Source organism: Hemitrygon akajei, chromosome 20 (assembly GCF_048418815.1).
Source record: "Hemitrygon akajei chromosome 20, sHemAka1.3, whole genome shotgun sequence".
NCBI lineage: Eukaryota > Metazoa > Chordata > Chondrichthyes > Myliobatiformes > Dasyatidae > Hemitrygon > Hemitrygon akajei.
Genome location: NC_133143.1, coordinates 38,829,137 through 38,844,133, shown reverse-complemented (window position 1 = coordinate 38,844,133; position 14,997 = coordinate 38,829,137). Strand labels below are relative to the sequence as shown.

Here is a 14,997-nt window from a genome sequence, read left to right as displayed (position 1 = left end):
CTCTTCCACAATCTCCACTCTCCATCAACACAGATGCACCACAAAGTTTGTGCTTAGCTCCCTGCTCGACTCACTTTACACTTATAGCTGTGTGGCTAAGCACAGCTCCAATGCCATACTTAAGTTGGCTGTTGACACCACTGTTGTAGACCAAATCAAAGGTGGTGAAGAATCAGCATAGAAATCAAGAGGGAGACTGAAAATCTGTTTGAGCGGTGCCACAACAACAACCTCTTACTCAATGTCTTACTGATTATTGAGTTCAGGAGGAGGAAACCAGACATCCATGTGCTAGCCCTCATTGGGGGATTAGAGATGGAGAGGGTCAGCAACTTTAAATTACTCAGTGTTATCATTGCAGAGGACCTGTCCTGGGCCCAGCACATAAGTGCAATTATGAAGAAAGCACAACATCTATAACTTTGAACAACTCCTATAGACGTGTGGTGGAGAGTATATTGACTGGCTGCCTAGTATAGAAACACCAATGCCATTGAATGGGAAACCCTACAAAAAGAAGTGGATATGGCCCAGTCAATCATGGAAAAGCTCTCCCCACCACGGAGCACATGGACACAGAGCACTGTCACAGGAAAGCAGCATCCATCATCAGGGATCCCCACCAACCAGGTTATACTTTCTTCTCACCATTGCCATCAGGAAGGTGGTACAGGAACCTCAGAACCCACACCACCAGGTTCAGGAACAGTTATTACCGCTAAACCAGCAGGCTCTTGAACCAGAGGGTGCAACTTCACTCAACTTCATTTGCCTCAATACTGAACTGCTCCCACCACCCAAGGACTTACTTTCAATGATTCTTCATCTCATGCTTTTGATATTTATCACATATTTATTATTATTTCTTCTTTTTGTATTTGCACAGTTTGTTGCCTTTTGCACCCTGGTTGTCCATCGATACTATTATGTTTATTGGAGTTACTGGGAGTGCGCGCAAGAAAATGAATCTCAGAGTGGTTGTATATGCTGATGTAAATGTACTTTGATAATAAATTTGCTTTGAACTTTGTGTCTCTAATGCAATATGACTGTGATGCTGCTGCAAGTAAGTTTTTCACTGCAACTGTGTCTATGACAATACACTCAGCTTTGATGTTATACATATTCAAAGGCAGAGCAGGGTCGACAGCCCATATTAGCTCTCGCTGCTCTGATTCCTCATGATGATAATTTGCAGGTTTAGTATACTCTGCCGCAGTGGGAGGATGGAAACATGAGAGTGTTTATGATAACATTGCATAACCTCAAAATCTCCAGCCTGAATTCCACTAACTATTTTATAGCCTCCTCCACTTATGATTGATGCATAATGTCTTCGTATTTCCCCCCATTCTAAAATAAATTACATCTGAACTTTCCAACAAGATTACAAAGTGAAAAACTGGGCAAAGCTGGCTGATTCCTGAGACACTGCTATAATGTACAGGATTCCAAAATATCCCAAACTCCTTAATTCGAAAATTTCTTGAGTAAACAGCTGAACAATATTTTGTTACCTTCTACTCTGGCTGGAAAATACAGCTGCACCATCTGGATAATAGACGGAGAGAATTTTTTTTCGCTGACATACCTTGGCTGACCTTGTGATGGCCCCAATCTCAGAGTACAGGTCTGAACTATCTGGAAACTTTTCCACCACAATGGTTGCAATGTGATGCAGAAGAGACTGCTTATGCACCGTGTCTTTCACCTCTGGAACTTTCTCCAAGTACCCCAGCTCAAAGCCTTTGGCCTACAATAAAAAAGGGATGAAAAAATGTTTAATCTGGGAAAATACATTCAGACATTTAAGCAAGCTTTCTTTTCCTTCTAAAACCAACTGATAACTGTGGCTGAGACAACTTGAACATTCAAAAAGCACTATTCTAAGTGGAGAGAGAGCCTAGTCCTATTCAAGCAGATGAAGACTTGATTTGGAATCAACATTAATCTTACTCATCACATTCCAGTCAAGTGTTTTAAAATAAAACTCATGCAAAATAGATATATGCACAATGATTTGCCACATAACACCATGCTCTGAATCATGAAGCAGAGACAATATATCCTCATTGTTTCCTGTTCTGGCTCACCATCGAGAGATTTCAAATAGAAGTAAAGTTGGCGGAGGTTGAGGAGACCATAGAATTGCATTCAAGTTGCAATGATCCTTAACTTGAATAATCAGTCAACTCTTACTATATTTAGGTAGTGTTCTTTCAACAACTATAAATCTGTATCCATTACCCATGCTTTCAGAGAAGGCAAAGAAAATGAAGTGGGTGAGGGAGGGTTCCAAGGGATTGCGGTTTGCAAAATAAAGTTTGGGCAAATAAATGTTCATTTCTGTGGAAAATCTCTCATTTAAGCAATGCTGATACCTCAGCAAAATATTTGCAATCGAGGAAGCCAAGTCTGAACAACAAGTTCCTAATATCTCCACATGATCTCCTCTTAGATCCTGAGCCAATGTTAAGCCATCATAAAATAAGAAAGGAGTAATTACTAGCTGCTGTTGCATTAAGTTATACTTCCTGCCTATTGGGTTAGTTACATGCAAAATAATAAAACTACAAAATTGAAGTCAGTTCCACTTGCTGCCTTCTGCATTGTGTAAGATCTATAATCATGACTTTTGGACAGACCCATGTTTTGTTTTGTAAATCTTAATACAACTGATTTTTAAGTAGAATTAACAGACAAGCTGACATTTTGCCAGCTTTCTGACCTGCAGCTTTACATTATTAAGCTGCTCAGCCACTCAGAAACTAATCCAACTGTGTTGATAATAACTCAATCAGTATGTATTTAACTTGATCACAATTTTTTTTTGTTTGTTTTTTTTTAAATTTGTTGACTTTTTGCTTTTGCTTTTTTTTGCTTTTGGCCTTTGGTTATTGGTAACATTAAGAGCAACAAAATGAAGAAAATAATAATTCAAACTTCATAAACTTCTGCTCGACTTGAATTCAGTTAGTGGTGGTTTACCTTCCACTATAGTGAAAGTGGATATAAAGGACATATTAACAAAGCTGCTTCCACCACGTATCCCAGATTCCTGTTTACTTCGTTCTTTCAAGAAGTTGGTAAAGAAAATGGAAAATAACTTAAATTGAACATGAGGAAATCTGCTGGAAATACAAGTTTGGTCCTGACGAAGGGTCTTGGCCCGAAACGTCGACTGTACTTCTTCCTGTAGTTGCTGCCTGGCCTGCTGCGTTCCACCAGCATTTGTGTGTGTTGCAATAACTTAATTTTAACTGTTTTTATATACAGTACTACTCTTGTACGTGTTACTTTATTGCTTTTATAGGTCTGTCACTCCTTCTGATTTACATTATCTTTGCATGAGAAGCTTTTTTTTTTAGCTTACATTTGCCTCATTTGCAGTTTATTTTCTCCGGGAATGTAATACCTCTGCTTTAACACCCTTTACTCAGCATTCCACTCTTGTGTTTCCTTGTCCTTATCCATTTTTTCCATTAAGGTATTCACTGAAGCATGTGTTGGGACAGCTGATTAAGTTGCTTGCACCCATAGGGTCCGCTACCTTTCTCTGACACTGCCCTGGGCTAATAAAGTCCTTTATTTTGCTCAACTTCCCATGATTTTCTCCAGTTCACTTATTCACCTATAAACATTTGCATCTCCTCTTTTGTTTTACATTGCACCATGACCTCTCTGTTTCACTTGCATCACACTTCTTCATCTCATTTAATCCTTCCTGAACTCTTTCGTAGAACAGTACAGCACAGAAAACTGCTTCAGCCCACAATGTTGTGCAAACTTATAACTGCCAATTAATCTAATTCCTCTTTCCCACACCCAAATATATATTCTCTGCAAATTCATATATCTAAGAGGCACATGCCCCTACCACCATCCCTAGAGTTGCATTCCACTACCCACTGCATTCCATCATTTCATATTTTTTTTCAGTCAAATCTCCCCTTAGCCTCCATTGCTCTAATGAGAAGAGTTTTTCCAAATTCCCCTCCAAATCAGGCAGCATCCTCGTAAACCTCCTCTGTACCTTCTCCAAAACCTCAACATCATTTCTACGGTGAGGAAACTAGAACGGAACGCTCTAAATGTGGCCTAACCAGAATTTTATGAAACTGTAATACAACTTAATGGCTCTTGAAGTCAATGCTTCAACAATTGGAAGTAAGCATGCCCTATACCATTTAAAACCCTATCAACCTGAGCTGTGCAGCCACTTTTAGGAAGCCATATGTATTTGGATCCCAATATTCCTCTATTCATCAATGATTTTAAGGAGCCTGCCATTAACTGTGTACTCTCCCTTTTTGTTTGATCTTCCAAAGTACAATACCTCACCTTTGTGTGGATTAAACTCCATTTGCCACTTCTTCACCCACATCTGTAACTGATTTATATTTTGTCCTCTATGTATATATTGGCCCGCCGGTGGCATAGTGGCATCAGTGCCAGACTTCAGAGCAAAGGCTCCCTTGCACGCTTTCCACTGAGTGTCGAGCTAGCAACTTGGCCTTGTGAAAACAAGCCTGCTAACAAAAACGCCATCACAATGGCATCCCGATGACTCCACTCAGAGTTAAGGGCTTTCTTCTTCTTCTTCTCTGTATATTTGGTGATGCAAGTCCTGAGTCACTTGCACTTCTACATGATGGCAGCAATGAGAAAAGAACATGGCAATATGCACAACATGCTGGAGGAACTCAGCAGGTCAGGCAGCATCTGTGAAAACGAGCAGTCAACATTTCAGGCCGAGTCCCTTCGTCAGGAAAAGAACATGGCCTGTGTGGTGAGGTTCTCTGATGGTGGATGCTGCTTCTCCACGAGAATGTTTCATGTAGATGTGCTCAATGGTGGAAGGGCTTTACTCGTGATGCACTGGGCCAAATTGACTACCTTTTGCAGGATTTTCCGTTCAAAGGCTTTGGTGCTCCCATACTAGGCCGTAATGCAGCCAGTCTATACACTTCCATTACACATCTCCAGAAGTTTGTCAAGGTTTTAGATGCCATGCCAAATCACCGTAGACTCCTGAGGAAGTAGAGGCACTGTTGTGCTTTCTTTGCAATTACATTTATATGATGTATCCAGGACAGGTCCTCTGAGATACTGACACCCAGGAATTTAAAGTTACTGACCCTCTCTACCTCTGATCCCCCGAAAAGGACTGGCTCTTGGACCTCTGATTTCCCCTCTCCTGAAATCTATAGTCTGTTTCTTGGTCTTGCTGACATTGAGTGAGATTGTTATTATAACACCACTCAGCCAAAATTTCAGTCTCCCTCCTGTATGCTGATTCATCACCACCTTTGATATGGCTCACAATAGTGGTGTGATCAGCAAACTTGTATATGGTGTTGGAGCTGTACTTAGCTGCACAGCCATAGGTGTAAAGCGAATAGAGCAAGAGGTCAAGCACACCTTCCTGTGGTCCACCTGTACTGATGGAGATTTTTGAGATATTTTTGCTAATCCGAACTGACTGGGGCCCACAGGTGAGGAAGTCCAAGATCCAATTGCACAAGGGGGTATTGATAAAGAGCACCTTGATGTATGCATCTTTGCTGTCCAGATGTTCCAGGGTTGCGTGAAGAGCCAATGAGATGCCTTCTGCTGTGGACATATTGCTCCGGTAGACAATTGGAATGGATCCACTCAGACAGGAGCTGATTTGTTTCAACACCAGCCTCTCAAAACACTTCATCTGTGTGGATGTATGGTAATTGCCTCTGGGCAATTGGCATGGAGAGAGGTTACCTTAACGTTTTTCCAAGAGACCGCTCGCTACCTCTTTCCTAATCTCTAGATGTTCCAGCATCTTAGCCTGCTCCTCTTTGATCTCAAAATTCTTTGCATCATTCGCCCTGGTAAATACCAGTACTAAATACTCATTTCAGATCTTCCCCCCATGCTCTGCCTCTAAGCACAAATTCCTCCCTTTGTCCTTGAGAGGCTCTTCTGTCTTCTTAGCTACTCTTGTTTCTGATATATGCATAGGTTGTCTTGGGATTTTCTTTAACACTACTCACCAAGGACTTTTCATGACTCCTTCTAACTCTCCTACATCTCTTCTTGACTCTCCTTGTTCCTATATAGTCTTCAAACACGCCATTAGATTCCAGCTTCCTTTACACTTCTTTCTTCCTCTTGACTAAATGAACTCTCTCTCATCAGCTAAGGCTCCCATGCCTTTCCATTTTTGTCCTTCCCTTTTACTATACTTAACTCTGTGCAGTGGGTCTTTAAATAACTTCTATATATCAGATGTGGACATGTCTGGAAACAACTCTTCCCAATTAACTTTCCCCAGCTCCTGCCTGATGCTTTCCTAATTTGTCCTCACCCTCAACCCCATAGTTTAATACTTTCCAACATGGCCCACTATTATTGTTATTCATAGCTATTTTAAAGCTTTCCTTGTCTGTCCATTTCTTTGGCTCCATAACTGGTTAAAAATAGTTGAATCTTAAATAGATCTGAAAAGTTAACTATTTCTCCCTCCATAGATGTTGACTGATTTGAACACTGCTTTTCAATGACATCATATCTAGTGGTTAAAGATTTTCTAGAACTTTTCATTGTCTATGTAACATTGCTGTTTTGTTCCTTTACATTTTTAGCTTAAAAAGGTACCTGTAATTGCCCTTTTAGAAACTGATTACTTCAAATCTCCATGATAAGTCAATAATCCCTAGTAAGTGCTGCCAAATGTTTCTCTGGTTGTTACTCCAATTCTATATATCGATTTTTTTTTTAAAGTGAAGTTTAGCTGTTGCAGGATTTAATCACTGTTACACACTATAGGCAAAGGTTTGGGTGCAGATTTAGTGATGAAGTTAGCTCTGTGTCTCTTTTCACAGAAGCTGCTCGACTTGCTGAGTGTTTCCAGCATTTTCTGTTGTTTTTTAGATTCCCTGAAAATAATTTTTTTACCCTGGAAGTTTTTTTAAAAAAAGGGTTTTGTGCTGATGGTTTTGAAGCATTTACTATCAGAACAATGCAAAGTCAACGGAAACTTCTTGCATACATACTTGGAGTTAAATAGAAAAATCCAGAAGCTGCTGACATCAATTCCCTCCTCCTCCACCACAGGGAATTCTGTTTTTCAAAATTCTCCAGCAAAATCCTCAGCAATTAGTGATTCACAGAAGTTACAAAATAGGCCAAATGCTTAATTTCCTCACTGCAAAGAACAGCTCAATATCTTGGAACTTTGTTGGATGAGGAACAACAGAGTTTTTTTTTATAAAAACAATTTATTTTAAAATATAACTTATTTATTCCTTTATTCTTCCATAAAAATGTATTTTAGTTTTTTTCCCTATTTATTCCAGTTATTATATTGCATTCTGTAAAAATTTAAGTATCTATTTAAAATCTTGATTTCCTGGATTACTGTCAAGCTGTTAAGGTATCCTTAACTTCATAAACAGTGGCCCAGAATACAAAATAACTGATGCTAGTCCACTATAAGTGATAGACAATGCTGCAGTTAGTGTACTTGTTTCAATTTTCATCATTGTATCTTTGCCAAAGCTTAAAGTCCCTAATTCATAATGTATGATCCAAATACACTTTGGCTGGCAATGAGTCACCCACATCCATTACTCTCATTTAAGCATTTACCTAGAATGTAAAACACTGAACAGTACAGCACAGGAAAAAGCCCTTTGGCCCACAATGTTGTGCTGAACCAATTAAATTTCCAAACTATGCTAATCTCTTCTGTCTCCTTTTGTTTTCCTCACATTCATGTGCCTATGTTAACACCTCTTAGAAGTCGCTAATGTATCTGCTTCTACCAGCACCGCAGACAGCGCATTCTAGGCACTCACCATGTTGTGTGTAAAACTTGCACCTCACATCTGCTTTGAAATCACCCACTGTCACTTTAAATGCATACCCTCTGGTATTAGACATTTCAACCCAATGCCTCTGATAATCTTAAAAACCTCTTTCAGATCTCCCCTTCAGTTCCTGCCGCTCCAGGGAAAACCACCCAGGTTTGTCCAACCTCTCATGATAGCACACGTCCATCTAATCCAGGCAACAACCTTGAAAACCTCTTCTGCGCTCTCTCCAAAGTCTTGACATCCTTCCTATAATGGGGTGACCAGAACTGTCTGCAACACTGCAAATGCTGCCTAACTACAGTTTTATAAAGCTACATAATTTTCTGACTTTTGAACTCAATGCCTCGACTAATAAAGGCAAGCATGCCATAAGCTTTCTTAACCATCCTATCTATCTGTGTGGCCACTTTCAGTGAATTATGAACTTGGACCTTATGATCCCTCTGCTCATCAACATTGTTAAAGGTCTTGCACTTGACAGTGTAGTGTCTCTTTACATCTGACCTATAAGATGCAACATTTCATATTTGACACTATCTGCAATTTCTCCACCCACATCTGCAACTGATCTATATCCCCCTGTATTCTTTGCCTGTCTTATATGCTCTCAACAACACTACCAATCTTTCTATCATTTGCAGACTAACAAACACATACATCTATATTTTCATCCAGGTTTTTATAAACATAACAAACAGCATAAGTCCCAATACGGATCCATGCAGAAGACCAATAATCACAGACCTCCAGCTAGAACAGGTCCCTTCAACAACCAGCATCTGTTACTTTACCATGGATCCCAGGTATTTTAATCTTCCGGATGCGCCTCGTCACTTGTATTTACATCACTTTCTGAATGGGTAATGCCCCATAATGGTTGACAGTGGCCTTCAGAACAGATTAATTTCAACACGCCAGCCAGTCTGAAGCTGGATCCTAAACAGCAAGACCCTGCCAAGTCTTGACATGCAGTTAGGTCAGGAACTATTCGAACATTTGTGAATACTGCTGAAATATGCAAACATTCAAAATTGATCAAAAACTAATAAAAATTAAATAATTCAATTGATGTCTTTTTTAAAGTAAATATTAAATTGTAAATAATTAAAACTCTACAAACACAGAACTAAAATGTTCCTACACAACACTAGACAATTAATTCAAAATGAAATATTCTAAAATCCGATTCCCTCTCTCGGTCTCTGAGTCATTACTGAACGTTGAACACCATTGCACGCATTTGATATGTAGATTTCTCAACGTTCTTGGTATTCTGCTATTATACTTCTCAGTGCAGCCACAGTGACAAAATCTTTTAGGATGTTTAAAACTTCTCTGCTCATGATAGTGATCCTCAGGAAAGGTCAATTTGGCCCTTCCTACCAAACAGTTATGCACCAAATTTAATCCTTTGAAAAGGTTACAGAAGAGATTTATGAGGCTGATGCAGGAATGTGGGAGTTTGGTTTGGTGGCAATAAAAGATACTGGGATTACACTCCTTTGGTATGTGAAGGTTAAAAAAGAGAGTTGGTAGATGTAACCAAAATTATGGTCTGCTTGACAGAGTAAGAAAGGAGAAATTGTTTCCACTGGCAGGAAAGTTGGTAACTAGGAAACAGATGTAGAATAATTGACACAAGATGAGACTTTCTTTTACATTGAGTGATTTATAATCTAGATTGTGCTTCCCAATAGTGGAACAGATTCAACTGTAACTTTTAAAAGAACATTGAATATATACTTAAAAAGGCAAAATTTACAAGGCTATAAGCAAAGAACCACAGAGTGTGACTAGTTGGAGAGAACTTTATAAGGAGTTGTTATAAGCATGCAAGATAAAATGACCTTCCCTGTTCTTTATTCTGGATTTGTTTATTATTAGAATATTTAAAATGTTAAAATTTTCCAATCGGATGTGGGCATTAGCTATCTGGCCATTTACATTTTGCCTTTGCTTAATTGCTGCTAGGCTGATTTGCCTGTTGAGTTTTTCAGAAAGGCAATGAAGAGTCAACTGTATAACGGTACAGCACAGGAACAGGCCATTTGGCCCTCAATGTCATGCCAAATCAGCTAAAAAGCAAATTTAAAACATCCAAATACTCATCCCTCCTACCTACACCATGTCCATCTTCCTTACATCCAGTCACCTGTCCAAGTGTCTCTTAAAAACCTGTAATTTATTCGCCTTCTCCACCATACCAGGCAGCCCATTCCAGGCTTCAACGGCTCTTTGAGTAAAAAAAAACCTGCCCCTCGCCTCCCCTTTAAGCTGAATCCCTCTCATCTTCAATGCATGCCCCTGGTATTAGACATTCTAACCCTGGGAAACAAATACTCTCTGTCCACTCTATACATGCCTCTCATAATCTTGTAAAGCTCTATCAGATCTCCCCTCAGCCTCCACATACAAATCTGTTGTTCTGTACAGGTCAGACCAGGCAAGGATAAAAGTCAACTTCTCCTTAAGGATTTAGCATATATATTGTGTTTTTGGCAATAATATAGTGTTAACTTTAATCTGGTATAAATTCTCATTTATAGAGAAAAAATAATGTTATCATATATCACTGACTTCAGGAAATAGTGCATGCATTCAAAATGATTGATATTTTTAACAAAATCTTTGAAAAAATGTATTTTGCAGTGCAGAGAAAATAGTTCCAATATCTTACTTTTGCTTAAATATTGTGACCTTATTTCACTGGCTTCACTTTGATAAATCTATACTGGATGTTTAATTTTTATTTAGAGATACAGCATGCAGAGAAAATTGTCTCTCTTATGATGTTTTACAAATTACCAAGTAACCTTTCCACAAATAAAGATATGATAAGTGTTGAAATCTTTCAGATCTTAATCATCACGGAGCACATAAAAGGTTTTACAAAACTTCATCTTTTTTTTCTTTTTCATAGTCCGATCCCGAGAGGGCCCAGGTTTAAGGTGCTGGACATTAGGTACAGAGGAGATGCCCGGGGTAAGTTTTTTTTTTACAGAGAGTGGTGAGTGCATGGAATGGGCTGCCGGCAATGGTAGTAGAGGCAGTTATGATAGGGTCTTTTAAGAGACTCCTGGACAGGTATATGGAGCTTAGAAAAATAGAGGGCTATGGGTAACCCTAGGCAATTTCTAAAGTAAGTACATGTTCAGCACAGCATTGTGGGCTGAAGGGTCTATGGGTTTTCTATGTTTCTAATCCGTTTTTGCTTTTTATTGCACCTGTTATATCTGATTTGACATCATCTTCACTAGTCTAACTGACACTTCTCAGTGAAAACATCTACTGCCTATCAACATCATTTTTTGCAGTCTGACTAGACACATGTAGTATTTGTGGGCTTTTTGATGTTCCACTGACTGAGGTTAATAACAGAAGTGGAGTAACCAAAAGAACATTCTTTACAGAAAGCAATTAACACAGTGGCTGCTACAACAATGTATCAAAGATCATACCTCATGATACAATCATTATTAAAGATTCATTTTTACTCATATATACAACCATATAAATATCCTTTCCATGTCTGCAAATGCCCCACATCACAGATCTCTTTCAGGGGTGTGCATTGTTTGATAACACACATTGGAAACTCTGTGGAAAGCCTATGGGAAAGTGCAGGTTCAATGCATGGCTGAAAGTTTATCACTCATAGTAAAGTCCAGGCTGGTATCTTTTAGATCAGAAGAGTCAAGTTTAAAGAGAGAGAATGCAGTGTTGTAGCTTAAGTAAGGAATATGCCCTTCATGTGCCATGTGACTAAATTATCTTGCATTAATTTAAGACACATCTGAAAAGAGTACTTGCAGATTGCCCAAAGCAGGTGTACTTCATACAAACAGTGAGAAATAAAGTCGACACATCAACTCACACTTGATGAATTTAAGAAGTTCCCTATTGCCAGTAACGTAGCCAGGATATATCTTAAAGTTTTGTTATTCTCTAACTGGTCCATTCCTTCTTTCAAATCCTGAAGAGGCTCTGCAACTTCCTGTATCCAGAACAAGAACATGTCACACCTTCAAGGTTATAAGTAGGATATGCATTGCACAACAGCTAATGTAACATTTACTGTACAACCTGAAGTCAGTGGAGCTGTGTACAGCAAGATTTTTTTTTAAAGTACTTATCGAAAAAGATGGCATGGGAAATGAAATTTGATATGGAAATCCTCTGCCTTGGATTTCATAAATTTTCCCGTGCAGATTTGCTGCACATCCAAGATAAAGTAACTAGATTGATAACCCATTTGCAAGATAGACAGCTTTACCCATGCAAATTAGTAACTTCACATTGTGACACTCATGATTCATATCTAAATGCTAACTGTACAACTTTCTGCAAATTACATTTGTATCTTCATATACCTCAATTTTCAAATTCTTGAGTTGCAATATTAACACCATATGACACAGGATCTGAATTATGCCATTCTGTCCATCAAGTCTGCTCTGATTAAATATAAACTAGTAAAGGAAACAATGCCTTCAAAATAAACGTTCCCTTCACCAATAGTAAGCATATAAATGAATACAGCATGCAAATTAAAATCCTAATCATCCCTGGTATTTTTATCTCAACATCATTTTCATAAAGATTTGTTACTGATAGCAATATATCATTATTCCTCATAAGCAGAAAAGAGCCCACTGGACTCTTGTTTTGCATACTGTTAACAGATACACCACACACACCAATTTATTTCTGTCAGAGTTACCTTCTCCACTGTTTCATGGTCCAGCTTGAAGGCCCAGAGCTGGAGTCTAGCTGAGAGTTCGCTAATGGAAGACAAGGTTAGAAGAAACTGCTCTGCAGAACCTAAAGGAATGTCAGGATTCAACAATTGGGCTTCTTGGATCTTCTGCTTTTCCTCTTCAGTGGGAATCATGGTCAAGATTTTCTGAAACAAAATCAGATTTAAGGCAGTCCTTTAGTTGGCAAAATTTGCAAAAGGGGTATTTTCTTCATGATCCTTATGTGTTATCATTTCAAAGAGAATTTCCTGTCTGATGTACTTCACTAACAATATAGGTTTTGAGCAATTAAATATTTAGTCTCTCAAGCCTCCTCATGTAGGGTTGATCACTGTTTTTCTGTGCTGCTGAGTGTATCAATATTAAGATATGCCAATGTCTTGATAATTAATGATTACTAATTTTTTTCATTGAACATGCTAAATCTGAGATTTCATAAGGAAAATTTCATAACAAGACTACTTGGTAACAAATGCTTTGAATATCTAAACTTTGCCCTTCTTTGAACCTTTACGATTGTTCTTAAAAACAGAAAATATGGTGTCAGAATCTTTACATCTGAATAGCTCATTTTGTAAACCACAATGAATACTATTCCCACTGTAGATGCAATTTTTGGAAAAATAGTAGCTTGACAGGTTATCAGAGACACAACTAAAGAACATTCAAAATTTAACCTGTGCTACAAATGGAGGAAGGTTTCAAGGAGATCAGAGAAAACATCTCAACCCTTTGACATTTCCTTTGTCAGTTATGATCCAGTGATAGAATATTTCCCCCAGTCTGAAAGAAGGTTGTGGGTCCAGATCTGACAATTGAATCCAAATTCAAAGTAACTCTCTTTTTCAGTACTAAGAGAGGTGTCATTAGTTACTTGAAATGTTGATACTGCCACTTGAGTACATATAAACAATCCCATGGATCAATGGGAAACAGAACTGATAACTTCAGCATACACAGAAGTCCAGTGTAAACATTGGAAGACACACACTGTCTTCTAAGCAACCCATCGACAATGTCAAACACCTCCTCCCCCTCTGTGGCAGAGTCTACGTCCTACAAGGGCCTCATGAAAAGAAAGCCATCTTCAATCTTGAGGGAATAATTCCACAGTATTTTTTCTTTGGCGAGGTAGCAGATTCTTACTGCCTATTGTCCAAAATAAAAAAGCTCTTATAAGCTACAACATGAAAAGATCTTACAAGCTGCATTTCCAACATAAAGCCATGACTTCAATTGTACAGTGCTTTGAAGCATCCAGAAGTTGTGAAAGATAAACAGAAGTTTTGTGTATCAGTATTACTGAGGAGTAAAGTCCATTAAAATTGGGAGCATTGTTTCTAGTGCACTTGTTTTCATTTCCTTGCAAGGTTTGAGTAGAGAGTGGGTGGGAAGAGGGAGTGAATTTCTACTTGCGATAATGAAAGGTAACAATTTATGCAACAATTTATATGGGAAGTCCAAATTTCAAGGCTGCTGAATGCAGAATAAAAGACTAAACTAACAACAGCAAATAACATCTGAAAGGATTAAAAAGTTATTTGTAAACATGAGAAAGTTTGCAGGTGCTGGACTTCCAAAGCAACACAAACACACACACACACACACATAATGGCGGAGGAACTCAGCAGGTCAGGTAGCATCTATGGAAATGAACAGTTGATATTTCAGGGTGATACCCTTCCTCGGGACTGAGAAAGAAAGGGGGAAAAGGCTAGAATAAAAAGGTGGAGACAGGGGAAGGAGGCTTGCTGGTAGGTGATAGATGAAGCCAGGTGGGTGGGGAAGGTCAAGGGCTGGAGAGGAGAGTGAGCCAAAGGAGACAGGGGAGGAGGAGGTGACCCAGGGGAAGTATTAGACAGGTGAGAAGAGGTAAAAGGTCAAAGTGGGGAGTGGTGGAATTTATTAACCAGAAAGAGAAATCCAAATTCATACCATCAGGTTGGAGGCTATGCAGATGGAATATAAAGCGGTTGCTCCTCCACTCTGAGGGTGGCCTCATCCTGGCACAAGACGATGCAATGGAGCAACATGTTGGAATGTGAATCGGAATTAAAATGTTTGGCCACTGGGAAGCCCAGCTCGTGCAGATGGTGCTCGACAACGCGGTCCCCCAATTTATGACGGGCCTCACCAATGTAGAGGAGGCTGCATCAGGAGCACCACACACAGACAACCCTAGCAGGTTTGCAGGTGAAGTGTTGCCTCAGCTGGAAGGACTGCATGGAGCCCTGAATGGAAGTGAGAGAACAGGGACAAATGGACAAGAGGAGAATCGTGGAGGGAGAGATTCCTGAGGAATATGGATAAGTATATGGACAGGAAAGGAATGGAGGGTTATGGACTGAGTGCAGGTCAGTGGGACTAGGTGACAGTAAGCGTTCAGC

The 14,997-nt window shown here is 39.2% G+C and overlaps 1 protein-coding gene across 14 annotated transcripts in view; it reads right to left on the bottom strand.

Annotated features, from left to right (window-relative positions):
- Window positions 1-14,997, bottom strand: part of fhod3b (formin homology 2 domain containing 3b) — a 524,056-nt gene that overhangs the window by 36,239 nt on the left and 472,820 nt on the right. For all 14 annotated transcript variants that reach the window (XM_073024178.1, XM_073024182.1, XM_073024179.1 and 11 more), the window contains 3 exons: window positions 12,574-12,756; window positions 11,728-11,847; window positions 1,592-1,753 (listed from right to left, as the gene is read on the bottom strand). In XM_073024178.1, the coding sequence (XP_072880279.1) occupies window positions 1,592-1,753; window positions 11,728-11,847; window positions 12,574-12,756 (465 nt within the window). The remainder of the gene's footprint in view (window positions 1-1,591; window positions 1,754-11,727; window positions 11,848-12,573; window positions 12,757-14,997) is intronic.